A 17,409-nucleotide genomic window follows, 5' to 3' on the forward strand; every position below is an offset into this window, starting at 1 on the left:
TAAGTTCCACAATCCAAAATACAATACGATACAAGTTCAAATACAAATTCGACTTCTACAACAACAAGGCCTCACTCTATCAACTCATCCACATAGCCATGTGATCTCTGACTCGGTCTTGCCCCACTTAATGCCAAGCACACATACAAAGACAAGACAACAGCCGGATAATCCGGTGAGAATAATATTCACAGTAAAAGAGACTAGCATGCAATATCAAATGAGCATTTCAAATCGAAATACATCAACTTCCAGATATTCAAATATCAACCATGCAATTTCAAGACAAATCAAAATGAAATGCATGTCTTTAAAACTCTTGGATTATCAAGTCAGGATAATCACAACATTGCTGCTTTTGCTTTTGGGATCCCGAGGATGAGATCACGTAAACAACTCACCGAATCTCCCGATCGAGGTGGTGCTACGTATCTCCATCCTCTTGACTTTGGTGTGACTATAAGGAGTATGCTAGCACTAGGTGAAATGGCTACACCCAGGCCACTCACAATATAGCGCCCAAAACGTCTAACATAAAAGGGTCGTCCTGCCCGCTGAAATCAAGGATTCTTAGCTCAAGATGAATGCAATGCAAACATGACTCAATCAACTAAATTCGAGTAAAAGCAAATAACATGCAAGTATGTGATTCTTTGGAACACTCGAATCAAGTCGGATTCGAGTCACACGTTCCATTCCAGTCTAAGTCATCTTATACCTTTTCTCAAACGTCGATGCTCCAAACCTAGAAACAACAACGATTACTCAATCAAGATTCCATCAAACTTTCTCAATTGAATATAAGAAATCGATACTATATCGGCTACAATCTTCAAAGCGATTCAACTCCTGAAATCTCACAACTCAATGGCCTTCGAACGAATCTGTATGGAGGTAAGAGAAGATCAACAATGACGATCAAACTCAATAGCCAAATATCATCGACTCAAAATGGTTCAAAATCCCAATTTCAAACCGGCGGCATAACGGCTATATTCTAATTAAACCGGAATTGCAGACAGCATCATAACAACGATATCAACTCAATACAATGCCCAAACAACAACAAAAGCTCAAACCCTACAAATCTAAAAATCCTCATTTTTGAAAATGGCTTCCAAAAATCATAACAAATCCAAAAGACGTTCTAATTCAAAACCGACAAAGAATAAACGATCAAAACTCTGCCACAAACAACATACTCGAAACCCAATTGATTCTAACAACATCCAAAAAATAGAATGCATCTGATCGTAGAAAAACTTACGATAGAACGAAGCTCTCTAGCTCAATGGTACCAAGACTGAGTGGACTTTGTACTTCTCCTGAAGTGCAAGGTTCAAGTCTTGGGGAGGGCATGAAATTCCCCACCAGGGGGGAAGAGACCATGAGTATGGCTGGGCCGGCCCAAGTGAGGGTTAGCAGAGCGCAGAGGCCCAGTCCATTACATAAAAGGTCGCCCTTTTATGTAATGGACTGGGCCTCTCTGCTGCCCAGCCATTTTGCTACTCATGGCCTTCTTCCACCTGGTGGAAAGTTTCATGCCCTCCCCAGGACTCAAACCTTGTACCTCTAGGATAAGTACAAAGTTCTCTCAATCTTGGTACCATTGAGCTGGACTCGAACCTTGTACCTCTAGGATAAGTACAAAGTTCTCTCAATCCTGATACCATTGAGCTAGACTAGCTCAATGGTACCAGGATTGAGAGAACTTTGTACTTATCCTGGAGGTACAAGGTTTGAGTCCTGGGGAGGGCATGAAACTTTCCACCAGGGGGAAGAAGGCCATGAGTAGAAAAATGGTTGGGCAGCAGAGAGGCCCAATCTATTACAAGCAGGATAACCGCAAAGAGAACAAGTACCTGCTATCACATCATCAGATGATGCCTGTGCCTGCTCCTCAGTCAAAGCAAACACTCGAGCTTGCTGTCTCGAAGGTTGACTCATTGTGTGACTTCCTCCTGGTCTACTCTTTTAATGAGTCTGTGGTTGGAACGAATGAACAAAAGATGCTTGTCTCTCAGATTGAGCCATGGGTCTCGATGATCCCGCACCTTGTGAACCTCCAACACCACGCTATGGGCATACTCTCGCAAAATGTCCTGTGATATGACAGCTGCCAAACACTCATCAACACTGGTCGCTGGCATGATGACCTCCATACTTGGTACAGTACACCTCAGAACCACTAGACTTCTGTCCCACTCTAAACTTTTTGGATCCACCAGAACTTGAAGAGCTACTACCAGAACGCTTAAACTATTTTTCTTTCCCTTTAAAGAAACTTTTCTTACCATTTCTTCTACCTCCTCCTTCAAATCGAGGTGGTGGTGGAATCTGTGGCTGTTCTTGGGGTTGTCTCACTGGTGATGGCACAACGGTGCTCCTCGTTGTCTCAATAACCCAGCTTCTGCTCCCTTGGCACGATTAAGAGCATCAACAAATTTGTTTGGTCGTCCCGCATTCACGAGAGCAAAAACATCTAGATTCAACCCGTTAATGAACTGGTCAGCTTAAGATTCATCACTGTCTGCTATATGGGGAGCAAATTTCAACAAACTCATAAATTTGGCAACATACTGTTCAATATTCAATTGCCCTGGGGAGGGCATGAAATTCCAGACTGAGTGGACTTTGTACTTATCCTGAAGTGCAAGGTTCAAGTCTTGGGGAGGGCATGAAATTCCCCACCAGGGGGGAAGAGATCATGTGTATGGTTGGGCCGGCCCAGAGAAGGTTAACAGAGCGCAGAGGCCCAGTCCATTACATAGACTAGCTCAATGGTACCAAGACTGAGTGGACTTTGTACTTATCCTAGAGTGCAAGGTTCAAGTCTTGGGGAGGGCATAAAATTCCCCACCAGGGGGGAAGAGACCATGAGTATGGCTGGGCCGGCCCAGAGAGGGTTAGCAGAGCGCAGAGGCCCAGTCCATTACATAAAAAGGTCTGGCGCCCTTTTTTGTAATGGACTGGGCCTCTCTGCTGCCCAGCCATTTTGCTACTCATGGACGACTAGCTCAATGGTATCAGACTTGATAAGACTTTGTACTTAGCCTGGAGGTACAAGGTTCGAGTCTGGGGAGGGCATAAAACTCCCCACCAGGGGGAAGAAGGCCATGAGTAGCAAAATGGCTGGGCAGTAGAGAGGCCCAGTCCATTACACTGCTTATGTGCTAGTTGATACAGGAGCTTGTCATACATTTATTTCTGAACAATTTGCGTTATTGCATTCATTACCTGTCGAACCATTATCTGTTGTTGTATCTATTTCATCACCTTTGGGAACAGGTATTGTGTCTATGAAATTAGTTAGAAACTGTACATTGCAGTATGATGGTAACGAGATTTAAATAGACTGTATTGTTCTTGGTTTGTCCAATTTTGATTGTATTATCTGCATCGATATGTTAACCAAGTACAGGGCTACAGTTGATTGTGTTCAGAAGGTTGTACAGTTCAGACCTGAGATGGCTGATGAATGGAGATTTTATGGTAAAGGTTCAAAATCTTGTATTTCTTTGATATATGTTCTATCCATTACACGTTTATTGCAGAAAGAAGGAGAAGGTTTTCTTGTATATCCAGTACATGTGATGAAAACTAGCCCGAAATTGGCTGATTTGCCAGTGGTTAGTGAATTTGCTGATGTCTTTCCTAATGAAATTCCAGGATTGCCTCCATTTTGAGAGATAGACTTCAGCATTGAACTGATTTAAGGTACGCAACCTATTTCGAAAGCACCTTACCGAATGGCACCAGTTGAATTGAAAGAGTTGAAAGAACAGTTGGAAGATTTATTGGCCAAATGGTACATTAGACCGAGTGTCTCTCCTTGGGGCGCACTGGTAATTTTTGTAAAAAGAAGGACGGATTAATGAGACTTTGCATCGACTACCGACAACTGAACAAGGTAACGGTAAAGAATCGTTATCCTTTACCTCGAATTGATGATTTGTTTGATCAGTTACAGGGTTCGTCGATATATTCGAAAATTGATTTGAGATCCGGCTACCATCAATTGAGAGTAAGAGATGAAGATGTATCAAAAACTGCTTTCGAACGAGGTATGGTCACTTTGAATTCATTGTAAGCCGTTTGGGTTGACGAATGCTCCAGCGGTATTTATGGGTCTTATAAATCGAGTGTTTCAGAAATATCTTGATGAGTTTGTTATCATATTTATTGACGATATTCTGATCTATTCCAAGAACATATGTTGTAACGCCCCAAATTTATCTTAATTGAGTTTATTTGAGATAATCGGAGATTACAGAGTTCAAGAGCCAATTTGATTTTGATCAGGGTCTATTTTGAAAATTTCGGATTTTTCAGGGACTAAAATGCAAATATGGAGTTTTATATATTATCTTAGATTGTTGACTAGATTTCTTCACTCCTTCTCCTCCCCAAGCACGCCTCCCTCCATTTTTGCGCCCCAAAGCTTTCTTCAAGCTTTCAGATTTCAGTTTTCGGTCAATCCGTCCGCTAGAAATTATTTCTGAAGGCAGATTAGCGATCACGGCAGCGAGAGCTTCGTTCTATCATAAGTTTTTCTCCGATAAGTTGTAATTCTATTTTTGGATGTTGTTAGAATCTATTGAGTTTCGGTTATGTTGTTCTTGAACGAGTTCTTATCGTTTATTTTCAGTCGGTTTTGAAATAGAGCGTCGTTCGGAATTGTTATGATTTTCGGAAGCATAATTCAAAAATGGGGATTTTGAGATGTGTTGGATTTGTTTTGTTGTTGTTGTTTTAGCATTGATTTGATTTGTTTGCAATGTTGTACTGTTGTATGCGTTTTCGGTTTGATCAGTTTATAGCCATTATGCCGCCGGTTTGAGTTTTGAGATTTTGAACCGTTTTGAATTGTAGAACTTTGGCATTGGATTTGTTCGTTGTTGTTGATCATCTTTTGCCTCCTTACATATTCATTTGAAGTTTTCGAGCCCAGAGTAAGGAGCAGTCGATCGTCGAAGAGTTGGACGAAGAGCGGTAAAAAGTTTACCTTGAGCGATGCTGTTGTTTAGGTTGTATAGTTTTTTATATAACCTTTTATTGTAGCTTATCCAGAGTTGGAGCTATTTGTATCGAAAGGTACAAGCAGTCATCGTTCTAGCGGGATAGCACACTCGAGACATTTGGTTCTTGAGTTTCCCTTAAAATCACATAATTGCATCAATACTTGTTCTGGAATGGGGGACTAGTATTTTGTTGTTTGATCTTTGTTGTTATGGCTTGATTCTTTATGTTTTTCTTATGCATTCTTCTCAAGCCTAAATCTTTGATTTCAGCGGGCAGTACGCCTTTTTTGTTTAGACGTTTGGGGGCTATACTGCGAGTGGCCTGGGTGTAGAAGTTCACCTAGTGTATGCATACTCCTTATAGTCGCACCAAAGTCTAGGGGATTGGGATACGTGGCACCACCTCGATTGGGAGAGTCGGTGAGTTGTTACGTGATCTCATCCTCGGGATCCCAAAAGCATAGCAACAATCCCTTGTTTATCAGAGTTGATATCCCAATTTTAAAGACATGCATTTCATTGTATATGTCGTCTTTATATCATGCTATTGATATATTACTTGTTATTGCATGTTATGTTGCTTTTACTTGGAATATCATTCTCACCAGAGTTATCCGGCTGTTGCTTTGTTTTGTATGTGTACTTGGCAACAGATGGGGCAGGATCGAGTCAGAGAAGACTTGGTTAGCATCGAGATCAAGGGATAGAAGTGAGACTCGGTTTAGAAGTAGAATCAGCATGTCAATCTAGTTTATGTTTTGCGAGCATGTTTAGAATTTGAACTTATCGTATTGTGTTTTGTAAGCGAGAATCAAATGTATTTCAACTCTAGACTCTTCATGTTTTGTTCTTGGATTGTTGGATATTTTAAATGCATGCTTTGAGGTTTGGAATGGAGTTGGTTAGGTGGAATGGCATGTTGGAGAGAGGGGCCAGCGTGGGCATGCGACTCTTGGCGCGGGCGCGCGGCTTCTTGCAAGGCGCAAGCGCGGGCGCGCTTGTTTTTAGCGAGGCTCGGGTGCGAGCGCGTGGTTGTCTCGTTTTAAAAAAAAATTGTGGCCTTATGCCATGGCCTCTTGTTGTTTCTTGAACAATTTATTCTTGGCTAGATGTTTAGAACCGAGGTCTCACATATGTGATCATGTTGACCATTTGAGAACAGTTCTGAAAACTTTGTGAGCAGAAAAACTGTATGCCAAGCTATCAAAATATGAATTTTGGTTGCGGAAGGTAGTATTTCTCGGTCATATTATATCCGAAGACAGTTTTTCTGTTGATCCGAGTAAGGTTGAAGCAGTAATCAGTTGGCCTAGACCGACGTCTGTACCAGAGATACAGAGTTTTATGGGTTTAGCAGGTTATTATCGTCGCTTTATTAAAGATTTCTCGAGTATTGCCAAACCTATTACTCAACTCACACAGAATAATGCACCGTATATCTGGAATGAGGCTTGTGAAGACAGTTTTATTGAGTTGAAGAAGAGGCTGACGAGTGCACCAGTCTTGACTATCTCTTCAGGTACTGTTCATTTCACCATTTATTGTGATGCTTATCACAGGGGACTAGGATGTGTGCTGATGCAGCGAGATCATGTTGTTGCTTATGCTTCGAGACAGCTGAAGCCACATGAGACGAGATATCCAATTCATGATCTTGAATTGGCAGCTATCGTCTTTGCATTGAAGATATGACGACAATATTTGTACGCTGAGAAGTTCGAAATTTATTATGATCATAAGAGTCTGAAATATCTATTTACGCAATCTGAATTGAACATGAGACAACGAAGTTGGTTAGATTTGTTGAAGGACTTTGATTACGAAATCAAATATTATCCAGGAAAATCAAATGTTGCTGCAGATACCCTAAGTAGGAAGGTATGTGCTTTATCCTTATCTACTGTAGGTGTATCTCATTTGATTGAAGATTGTTGCATTTCTGGATTAACATTTGAGACAGATATGAGGCCTATTCAAGTTTGTGCTATTCGAGCTGAACCGGAATTGTTGATTCGAATCAAGGAAGCACAAAAAGAAGATCAGGGTATTCAAAAATCCGTTGAAATGGATTAAGTCTGGACATCAATCTGAATATAAGGTTAGTGCCGAGGATATCTTATATGTGAATAACCGACTTGTTGTTCCAAATGTTTCTGATCTGAAACAGCAGCTATTGAAAAAAGCGCATTGCAATAGATACAGTATTCATCCTGGTGGCAGGAAAATGTATAATGATTTGTAGAATCATTACTGGTGGAAACAGATGAAATCAGATGTCACTGAATACGTATCTAAGGGCGTGAATTGCTAACAGGTGAAGGCTGAGAGAAAGAAGCCTGGTGGTTTGTTACAGAGTTTGTCAATTTCTGAATGGAAATGGGATCATATTTCTATGGACTTTGTGACGAAGTTGCCACGTTCATCCTGAGGTTGTAATGCAATTTGGGTGATCATTGATAAATTGACGAAATCAGCGTGCTTCATTCCATACCAAATGACATATCGACATGATCAGATGGCAGAAATATATGTCAGAAAAGTGGTAAGATTGCACGGGGTGCCTAAGTCTATTGTGTCTGATCGTGACCCTAGATTTACTTCTCATTTCTGGCACAGTCTGCAACAAGCTCTAGGTACTCATTTGAATTTGAGTACTGCTTATCATCCTCAAACTAACGGACAGTCAGAACAAAAATTCAAACTCTTGAGGATATGCTGAGAGCTGTAGTACTTGATTTTAGTACAAACTGGCAAGATTCGTTACCACTTGTGGAGTTCTCGTACAACAACAGCTATCAGACTAGTATTGAGATGGCTCCATTTGAAGAATTGTATGGTAAGAAGTGCAGATCACCGTTGTACTGGGATGATGTTACAGAGGTACCTGATATTGGTCCTGATATGATTAGAGAGATGACTGACAAAGTGAAACTCATTCAGAAACGAATGAAGACAGCTCAAGATAGACAGGCAAAGTATGCGAACGTGAGATGTCGACCTTTGAGTTTTGAGTAAGGAGACAGAGTATTCTTGAAGATTTCACCTTTCAGAGGTACTTTTCGATTTGGAAAGAGAGGAAAGTTGTCTCCGCGTTTTATTGGACCGTATAAGATTATGGAGAAGATAGACGATCTAGCTTATCGACTTGCATTGCCTCTAGCTTTATCTGGTATTCACGATGTATTTCATGTTTCGATGTTGAGGAAGTATCAGCTTGATTTATCTCATATTATCCAAGTAAATGAAGCTGAACTTGATGACACATTGAGTTACTTCGAGAAACCGATTTAGATTCTCGATCGAAAGGAAAAGCAACTCAGAAACAAGACTATTCCGTTAGTAAAAGTTCAGTGGAGTCGACATGGTATTGAAGAAGCGACATGGGAGACTGAAGAAGACATGAGATAGAGGTTCTCAGATTTATTTCATTTATGTGAGTTCTTATTCAGTATTTCTGTTATTTCTTTATCTTATGTGCGTAACAGATTGCTTATGAATTCGAGGACGATCTCAACTTAGAGGGGGAGAAATGTAAAGCCCCGAAATTATTTAATTTTGATCTGAGATTATTTAATTTGAGAATATATGGGGTTTAGATTTAAATTCTAATATTCATAAATTATTTAGGATTGAAATTGAATTAAAATATTTGACGAGGACTGAATTGCAAATTGTGAAATCTTGAAGGGCCAAAATGCAAAGATGGAGTTGAGTGGAGGAAACTTGGCTTCTATTTGCATTTCAACGTGTATGTATTCATTCTTATCAGAATTTTCAGCAAGGAAGTCGAGAACTTCATCTTCTTCATTTGGATTTCATCTTCAAATTTCATTATTTCATGATCCGGCCAACCGATTTTCAATCCGAGTGAAGTTTTGGAATCCTTGAAAGAAGGGCTATCTATTGATGTAATTATTATCTGCTTTCAGCATGTTTCGAAATTATGGTTGTTGGGAGAAATCAGAAGTGATGGTATATAGTTGTTCTTGACGTTATATGCATCGTTATATTGCAACCGGATCAAAGAACGGATGTCGTATGCATTTCTTATGATTTTCCAGCCATGAGTTCAAACCCTTGCATCTTGATATGCTGAGATTTTGATGATATATTGTTATGAGCTGTATATGATGTTGGTTATGAGTTTGATATAGTTTCGGTTATTGATTTTCAGTCATTACGCCGCTGGTTTGGGATTAGAATCTGTTTTGCCTTTCAATGATTGAACTATGTATGTTCTTGAGATGTTGCTGATAATTGTAGTTTGAATATCATTAATTTCAGCCTTTACAAGAGATTGATCGACTCGAGAACTTTGAATTCAAACCGAGAAGAAGTTGAAGCAAGGTTTGAAGTCTTTTTCTTTGAAGATTGAATGAGGAGTTTGAGTAATCTATGATATGTGTTCTTGATTTTAATTTCAAATTTGAAGTCTGCAAGAACAAGAGAAACGAGAAGTTATAAGACAACATTGAGAGTCAGGGATTTGAAACTCGAGAATGAAGCTTCTTGAGTTATCCCGAGAAATCACATACTTGCTTTATTGTTTATTATTGATGTTGTCGATCCATTGCAGGTAGTGGATCTTTATTTGATATGATATGAGATATGAATTGGTTCTTATGCCAAGGTCTGATACGACCTTATTTTCAAGTCTGATGAGACGAAGATAGATGAATATCCATGTCAAGATCGTATACGAATCTTGATGGAAAAGAGTTTGATAAGAATCAATTCTTTATATATGCGTTATATTACTCTATTCTTGATTCGAGATGTTTAGAGTCGATATGGTTTTATTTTAACGCATGTATATGTTGATTATACTGAGAATTATATTCTCATTGGATGTTTCCGATTGTTGTCTTGTTTTGTATGTGTGCATGACAACAGATGGGGCAGAAGCTGGCCAGAATTGACGTGGGTAGCTTGAGAGAGAGTCTAGAGGTGTGGACTCGGGTTGTTCATAGAGGAATGATGAACTTGAGATAGTATCAAACATGTTAAGGAACTTATGGCATGTTGTAATTGAGTTTACTTTGGACATGTTTTGTATTGTATACTTTTGCTAGACTTTGAACTTGTAGTTGGTTGTAAGAAAGCTAGAGTCTTGTGCTTAAACTTGACTCGTATGTCTATACATATTTTTGATTTTGAGTTAGCATGTGTTGGTATTGAATAGAGAGAAAAAAAACAGGATTTGTATAGCTTTTGACAGCAATTGATTTCTGCAATTTTTCGAGCAGAGTGTGCACGCTCGATCGGTAAGGTTTGACCGATCGAGCGAGGCCTATTATTTTCAAAAGAGAAAGTGGAAATTTTTATGCTCGCTCGATCGGTATAGATTGACCGATCGAGCGAGGCCATGTTTGCTCAAACCCGAGAAATTAGATTTTTTGCTAGCTCGATCGGTGATCTTTGACTGATCGAGCGAAATGCTTACTTTTAAAAAAATATTTTTTTTAGTTGATTGAATGATCTTGATTTAATTATTTAAGCTTCTATTTATTGCCCTAATTTGAGAGTAGCAACCCGAGGCTCAACAGGATGGTTATACGGGGTATGCACTTCGGGATGAGCTCCAGAGCGGCTATCCAAAGAATGACAGTTACGGGCGTAATGCCATGTGCTTGTTGTACAACATGAAACTATGAATAGCTCATTATGTCAGTTTCCACAATACACATACTTCATCACCCCTTAAATGTTTTATGATATGGCTTCATCAAGATGCATTTATGTTAAGTTTTTTCATGAAAGACTATGTTGGTGCTTTTCTCCTTTTAAGTTTCAGAAAAAAAAATCATTTTTATGCATTTTCTTGATGAGTCTTTAGACTCGCTATATTTGAATGGTGCAGGTAACGATGATGTTGATGCATTCACTGATGATTACGTTGGTGGAGATGAAGAGGAGGCAGGGGTCGGTCCAGCAGGCGATCAGCATGAGTGCGAGATTTATGAAAGAGAGTTGTTTAAACAATTTTAAGTTGATGAGGGGAAAACAAGTTTTATTATTTCTTTTGATGGCCATGTTTGGAAAAATCTTTTGAATGTTTATTTCATTATTTGTGCATTTATTTAGCACTCTTATTTAATAAAGAAGATGATGCTTCCACAAAGTTTTCTTTTAGTTCTCCCAATTTTTTTAAGTATGTATGTTGAGTAACACTCCAATAAAAATTGGGACATTACATTTCTACTGCCTTTAAGAATTGCATGAGCTATCTTCAGAATCTCATCTCTAGCTATCATCTCTTTATCGTCTTCCTTTTTAAATCCTTGAAACTCAAGGATCCCAAAAATTAGAGAGGGGAAAAGAAGCTTGGTTGATTTGAATTCACCCTCTACAAACGATAGGACAGTATTGAATACCAGTTTGCCAAAATCAAAGGGAGCATGAGTGCCAATGGCAAGTGTCTGTGGCCTTGTAACCACTGTGGTTTTGGTGGAAGGTGCCCAGTTTCGAGTGGCCAGCTTGTTGTGCAACACAGAAAATAAGGAGGTTAACTTTGCAGCAGATAGTCTGGCTGGTGCACATGAAAATGAGTTATCATTCCTCTAGTGAGCACTGCAGTGATTTGATGAATATCCTCGCTCACTTCATCATTCTCCACGTCAGAAGTGTTGTAAAATGCATTGATCAAGTCTACACATGTCCAAACTAAGTAGAGCTCTCATCGCCTCGAGATGAGAGGTTGATGTAGAATTCCATAACCTTTTTTTTGGAAAAAAGGAGCAGCAGCAATGACTAGCATAAACCTCTCAGAGCTTTAGAAAATTCACCAAGTTGCGTCTTTCGAAGGCTTCTTCATCAATGTTCAATTCTTCTTAAAATTTTCTGTTGACATAGAGGTACCAGTCAGCAACAGAGGATTCCAAATAAAAGTCGATGTTAAAGGCCAGAGCATGCAGGATCCAATTCTCCACCAGCTTCATTAGTCCATCAGCTTCATTAGTGTTGCCCTTACTCCTTAGTGTTGGCAACATTATCCTCAACATACATCTCTTCCTTTCTTGCAGACTCATCAGTGCCTGCTTTGTCATATATAGGGCTGGCAAAATTCTGAAAATTCCCGACCCTTCCCGATTCTCAACCCGTTCCCATCCCGAATTTTTCTCATCCCGAACTTTTTTCGACCCGAGTGTTCGGGATTTTTCTCGACCCGATCAATTTCGGGATTGGGATCGGGATAGGCAACTCTACCCGACGGAATTCCTGACCCGATCCGAATATATTAATAATATTTTTAATAATATTTTTTAATTAAAAAAATAGATTTGTTTTTATAATTTTTTGTTTTAATATTAATGTTTTATAATTATGTACCATATAATTATTTTTTAATATTTATATTTATCTTTTTTAATATTAACATTGAGTTATAAATTTTTATTTTGTTTTTTTATTATTATGAATAATTATATATTTTTATTGTATTAATTAAATAGTTGTTTTAATTTATTTGTAATGTACTAAGAAGATGTTTTAGTTTTTAATGGTTATGTACAAAGAAAATTTAATTTATTTGTAATGTATTAAAAAATTCTTTGAGTTTCTTCATAATTTTTTTTTAAAAAAATTTTCATAGAAATATTTTTTTTAAAAAAATATTGTTCGGGATTACCCTCTCCCGACCCAACGGGATCCCGAACATTCGGGTCCCGACACTTCTCGGATGCGGGATGGGGAGAAAAAAATATCTCAATTCTTATCGGGACGAAAATCGAGTAAGGGAGTTACGGGAAGGGTCCCGATCCAATCCCACCCCTAGTCATATACACCCAAGGCCAAAAAAAAGCAATTCAATTAAATAATATTACATTTTTCTTCACACTCTAATATGACCGAAACATTGTTTCAACGCTGCGTGAATGATTTTCCGAATATTAGTTTCTCCCATTGATTCAAACAAATCACAATTTTCGGATAATTTTTCTTGAAATTCTAAACAAAAAATTGATTATCAAATGATGTACATTATTAATAAAAATATGTGAAAAAAGAAAAAAAATGGTGGAAAGGATACCTAAAATTTTTAGGCAACATATCAAGGTGAAATTTTGGTACATTGAATACTGGCATCTATTGATATTAATATATTAGAGCAACCGCATCAGCTTCCTTATCTAAAATCTAAAATTTAGTGTAAAAGAGCTACTTTATTAAATTTAGATATCCACTTTTTATTGCACAGTACATCAGCTTCCCTATAATTTAACATATCTCTATTTTTAATTGATTGTTTCTCTCTCCTCCATATTTTTTTTATTGCAAAATACATCAACCTTGAGCTGAGTTTTTTATATTTAGGTAGACTTTGAGTTGAGTTTTTATATTTGGGTAGAGTTTGAGTTGAGTTTTTTATATTTGGGTTGAGTTTGAGTTGAGTTTTTTATATTTGGGTAGAGTTTGAATTGATTGTTTTTATATTTGGCTCGAGTTTTATAAATTGAGTTGAGTTTTGGATGGAGTTCAAGTGAAATTTAAATGTTTAGGGAACGAGGAATCGGGAAAAAAAGATAAGTGATAAATGAGATGGAGGATTGAGAAATAAAATTTTTAATGTTTAGGAAATTAGTTTGACTCAAATTTAAACAAGCACTATTCATGAAATTTAAATTTAAGGAATGAGTAGGGTAGCTGATGCAGAGGTTTTTTTGATGTAAAATATAAAATTTAAGGTAAAATCTTGCTTTAGGGAATTTGAAGTTGATGCTCTTAATATGTATTTTTAATCAAAAGTTTTGTACAAATATTTATTCCAATAAAGACATCACCATTTGATTTTATCATACTCAATGATAATTGATAATCAACTTTATTCCAATAAAGACATCACCATTTGATTTTATCATACTCAATGATAATTGATAATCAACATAAGTCAGAGACAATCATTGTCATTTATCTCATGTAGAGTTTTTTTTGAAGCACCCGATTTTTAATAATGATAAGTTGTAATATTGATTTACGAATCACAATAGTTTAAAAAATTTAAATATCCAAAATCTTAAAATTTCGATACATAATAAAAAAATAACAACTAAAAAAAATCAACGATAAGTGTTGTATTAATGAAACTTTTAAAGGTTTTGAAATTAATTTTTTGTTTCTAATTGTACAGACTATGATTAATTTATTTTATTTCAATTATTTATTCAAAAATTCATACTTATAATATTTTTTTAATAATTTTTTTTTAAAAATCACAAATCACATAAAATAACATGTGATCGTAGGTATAGAATACTGATCAGCAGCGATAAATAATAATTATAATTTTTCTGAGAAAACCCTTTCACTCATTTCATTTCGCGCGGGAAAAAAAAGGAAAGAGTTGAATCCTTACTTGGATTGTGGAGCAAATTAACGAGGGCGAGTCACGCTTTGTACATCTCATGCTTTGAGGTATGATTAAGAACTCGAATTGATTTGGGCTTAGAAATGTTTCTTTTTTCTGTGCGTGATTTCATCAGATTTTTTTATTTTTGTAATGGGATTTTTGGAGTCCAAAATATTTAATTGAAATTTGTTAGACGTAGATACCATTTCAAGTTAATTTATATTTAATGGGGTAAGACTCGTCCTGGTGTGGCATTTGAAGTTGGGATGTCAAGGTTTAAGCATATAAGTTTTGAATTTCAAATCTGGATAAATATATGCTCTGTGTAAAAGTAAAAAAATATTTCTTATATCAAGTTTTGTACTTTGTTTGAAGTTCAAACTTTTAAACCGAAATATCTTTCTAATTTGAAATTCTAGTTCAATTATTCAAGTAAAGTAGTTGCTAAAGTAGTAGTTTGTAAAGTTATAAGATAACTTTTGTGAAAATTGAAGGGCTGTTTTAGTTAAATTAGCGGGTGGTTACATTTTAAACTAAGTTGTGGTTGTCGTCGGGTTGAAACACATAAGTTGACATGTCTGTTTTAATTATCCAAGCGAAGGATGTTTTCTGTTTATTATACTTGTATGCGGCTTGCACATTAGTAGCTTTTGGTAAAAAAGTTAGCAGCACTTTACAATTCAAATGGTTCTGTCCATTAGTTTGGATTAAAACTTGATTCCTTTGTTCATAGAGCTGATTTTATAATTTTAGATGGCCAGACTTGTTGATTATTGAATTGTTTTTTGGCTATATTCTGTCAATGTTTAGTATACTTCAAGCAGTTTCCAAATTCAAGGTGGGGATTAATTTATTTTTTCTCAGAAGTTTTATATTGTCCTGATTAATTTTTAGCTCAAGATTGATAAACTTTCTGTCTCGTTCAAGGTGAAACGACGCTTCCAAATGAAAGGGGGGAGGTCCATGGTATTTAAATTATAGATTTTCGTTGGAAGATTTTTTTATCGTTGATTACGAAACCCAAAAAAGTTAATGCTAGCAGACAAGCATCAATCAATTAAATTATGATTCATGTATGGATACTATTTTATAGGTATAAGATCAACAGAAATTATCAAGGTTGATATCATCTTAGTCTCTGGTTTATCGATTTCTTCAACTACAGCCATGGCTGCTGCAGAGGAGGATCGATTCTCTCTGAGAGTCATGACGGTCAAAGGAAGAAACAAAGTTTTATATGCTGAAATAGATTGCGATTTTGCCGATGTTTTATTTAGTTTCTTGACTTTGCCACTTGGAAAAATAATGAGACTCCTCATCCAGCACTATGGAAACAACGCACCAATTCTTGGAAGTTTGAAATCTTTGTATGTGGGTTTAGAGAATTTGGATAGCTGCCATTTCTGGACAGAGGCGGGAAAACTGATGCTGCTCGATCCAAGAAATTCATCTGAAATTCAATGTAGCAGACTAAAACTCCAGATTTATGATATTGACCCCATGCAGTGCTTTGTCTGCCGGAACGGGACTTGTGCAAGCATGCACCATAGGGTGAAATGCGTTTGTTTAAACCCAAATTCATCAAGTACAACGATGAAGAGATTTATTGAAATTGAACACCGAAGTGGAGACAAAGGTGTCTTCACAGTGCAAACAGCATCCTTTCTTTTAACTGATAATCTGATGGTTCTACCTGATTCGCCGATATCGCTTTTATGGCTTTTTAAATTATATGGTATTGAAGACACGAATGTACTCGAGGAAAGAACTCTTATAGTTGGTTTGAAAGAGGTTAATATCTATTGCATTGACTAACTAATTTATCCCATCTATTCGGCTCATCAGTCAGTCTAATTTTTTTGTTGTCAGATAATGGAACTGCTCAAGGGATCATTAGTTTCCAGTACTCCATTAACAGATATCTTTCTTGGTATTAGTACGGTGGCTTCTACTTTTAAAACAAGAAAGGAGTACTTGATGTCGGCTATCCCTGAACCAGATGATTTGTCATCTACTCCCATGAAGATTAATGTAAAGGTCGTTGTCCAATCTTCAACTAATAGGATTCTGTTAGCTCAAACCCGGGAAGACTTTGTTGATTTTCTTTTTAGTTTGCTCACCATTCCCTTAGGAAGTGTTCAGTCTCTGTTGGACAACAAAACTTGTTTTTGGAGCATAAATAATTTATACAGGAGCATATCTAATTTGGAAATAGGAGAGCATATAAAGTCTGAGGAGACGGTGGATAGACTACTGGAACCCGAACTTCCTCTATATTATCTTTCCTCCAGCCAGATTTTCCCTCTTGGGGAACAAAGCTCTCCTGAATTATATCGGTTATTCAATAGTAATAGGATTAAATATTTTGAATCTACTCCAAGAGATGTCTGGCATGAAATGAACATGATTGACCCAACAGGCAAAGACTGTTTTGTTAAAGGGCCCACAACTTTTACGGTGACGGATGATTTGGTCGTGTCAATTCCATCTTCAACCTCCATGATTTCCATTCTTAACCAGATGAAAATTCCTCTATCTGATGTCGAGGTACAGGAGCTTGACATCGGTATAGAAGAGGTAAGGTTTTGCTTTTAAACAGTTTTGTTTATGGAAAAGTTTGTGGCTCTCTGCTTTTTTATGCAAGTGGGCTTCATTTTGTTGTAGGCTTTAAGCTTACTGAGGGCCTCTCTTATTTCAACTCAAGCTTTAACCGACGGTCTCAAACCATTCTTAAAGACGCAACCAAGAGACCAGAAGTGATGCATGCATTACCTGAACTCTATCCGATGAATTTGATTCTTATGAAAACTATGTTGTATAAAATTTTTCTAGTAATTTGTTTTTAACTGTTACATTCTGAAGTTCAACTTTCTTTAAAATATTTTGTTTGACATCCAGTAAATTTCGCAACTTTTTCGAGTATTTTAATTTGCTCATTGACAAGTCTATTTGTCATAATTTGGCACGAGAATCGCCATGCCTTTGAATTGTTTGATGTCTAAGAGACTAAATCTGGAACAGGTACACCATATGATATAAATC

At 37.1% G+C, this 17,409-nt stretch overlaps 1 protein-coding gene across 7 annotated transcripts; it reads left to right on the forward strand.

The window, feature by feature from the left end:
* The first annotated feature begins 14,304 nt into the window (after window positions 1–14,304).
* LOC140892451 (uncharacterized) lies at window positions 14,305–17,169 on the forward strand. 7 transcript variants are annotated; one of them, XM_073301332.1, is made up of 5 exons: window positions 14,363–14,432; window positions 15,295–15,333; window positions 15,461–16,158; window positions 16,237–16,944; window positions 17,032–17,169. In XM_073301332.1, the coding sequence occupies exons 3-5, from the start codon at window positions 15,535–15,537 to the stop codon at window positions 17,125–17,127; spliced, it is 1,428 nt and encodes a 475-aa protein (XP_073157433.1). In that variant the 5' UTR covers window positions 14,363–14,432; window positions 15,295–15,333; window positions 15,461–15,534; the 3' UTR covers window positions 17,128–17,169. The 7 variants fall into 7 exon arrangements, with proteins under 7 accessions (XP_073157435.1, XP_073157432.1, XP_073157429.1 ...); XM_073301334.1 differs by lacking the exon at window positions 15,295–15,333 and having other exon boundaries at window positions 14,305–14,432; window positions 15,533–16,158; XM_073301331.1 differs by having other exon boundaries at window positions 14,336–15,333.
* Window positions 17,170–17,409: the final 240 nt, after the last annotated feature.

The sequence above is a fragment of the Henckelia pumila genome, chromosome 3 (genome assembly GCF_033568475.1).
Source record: "Henckelia pumila isolate YLH828 chromosome 3, ASM3356847v2, whole genome shotgun sequence".
In the NCBI taxonomy this organism is placed as follows: domain Eukaryota; kingdom Viridiplantae; phylum Streptophyta; class Magnoliopsida; order Lamiales; family Gesneriaceae; genus Henckelia; species Henckelia pumila.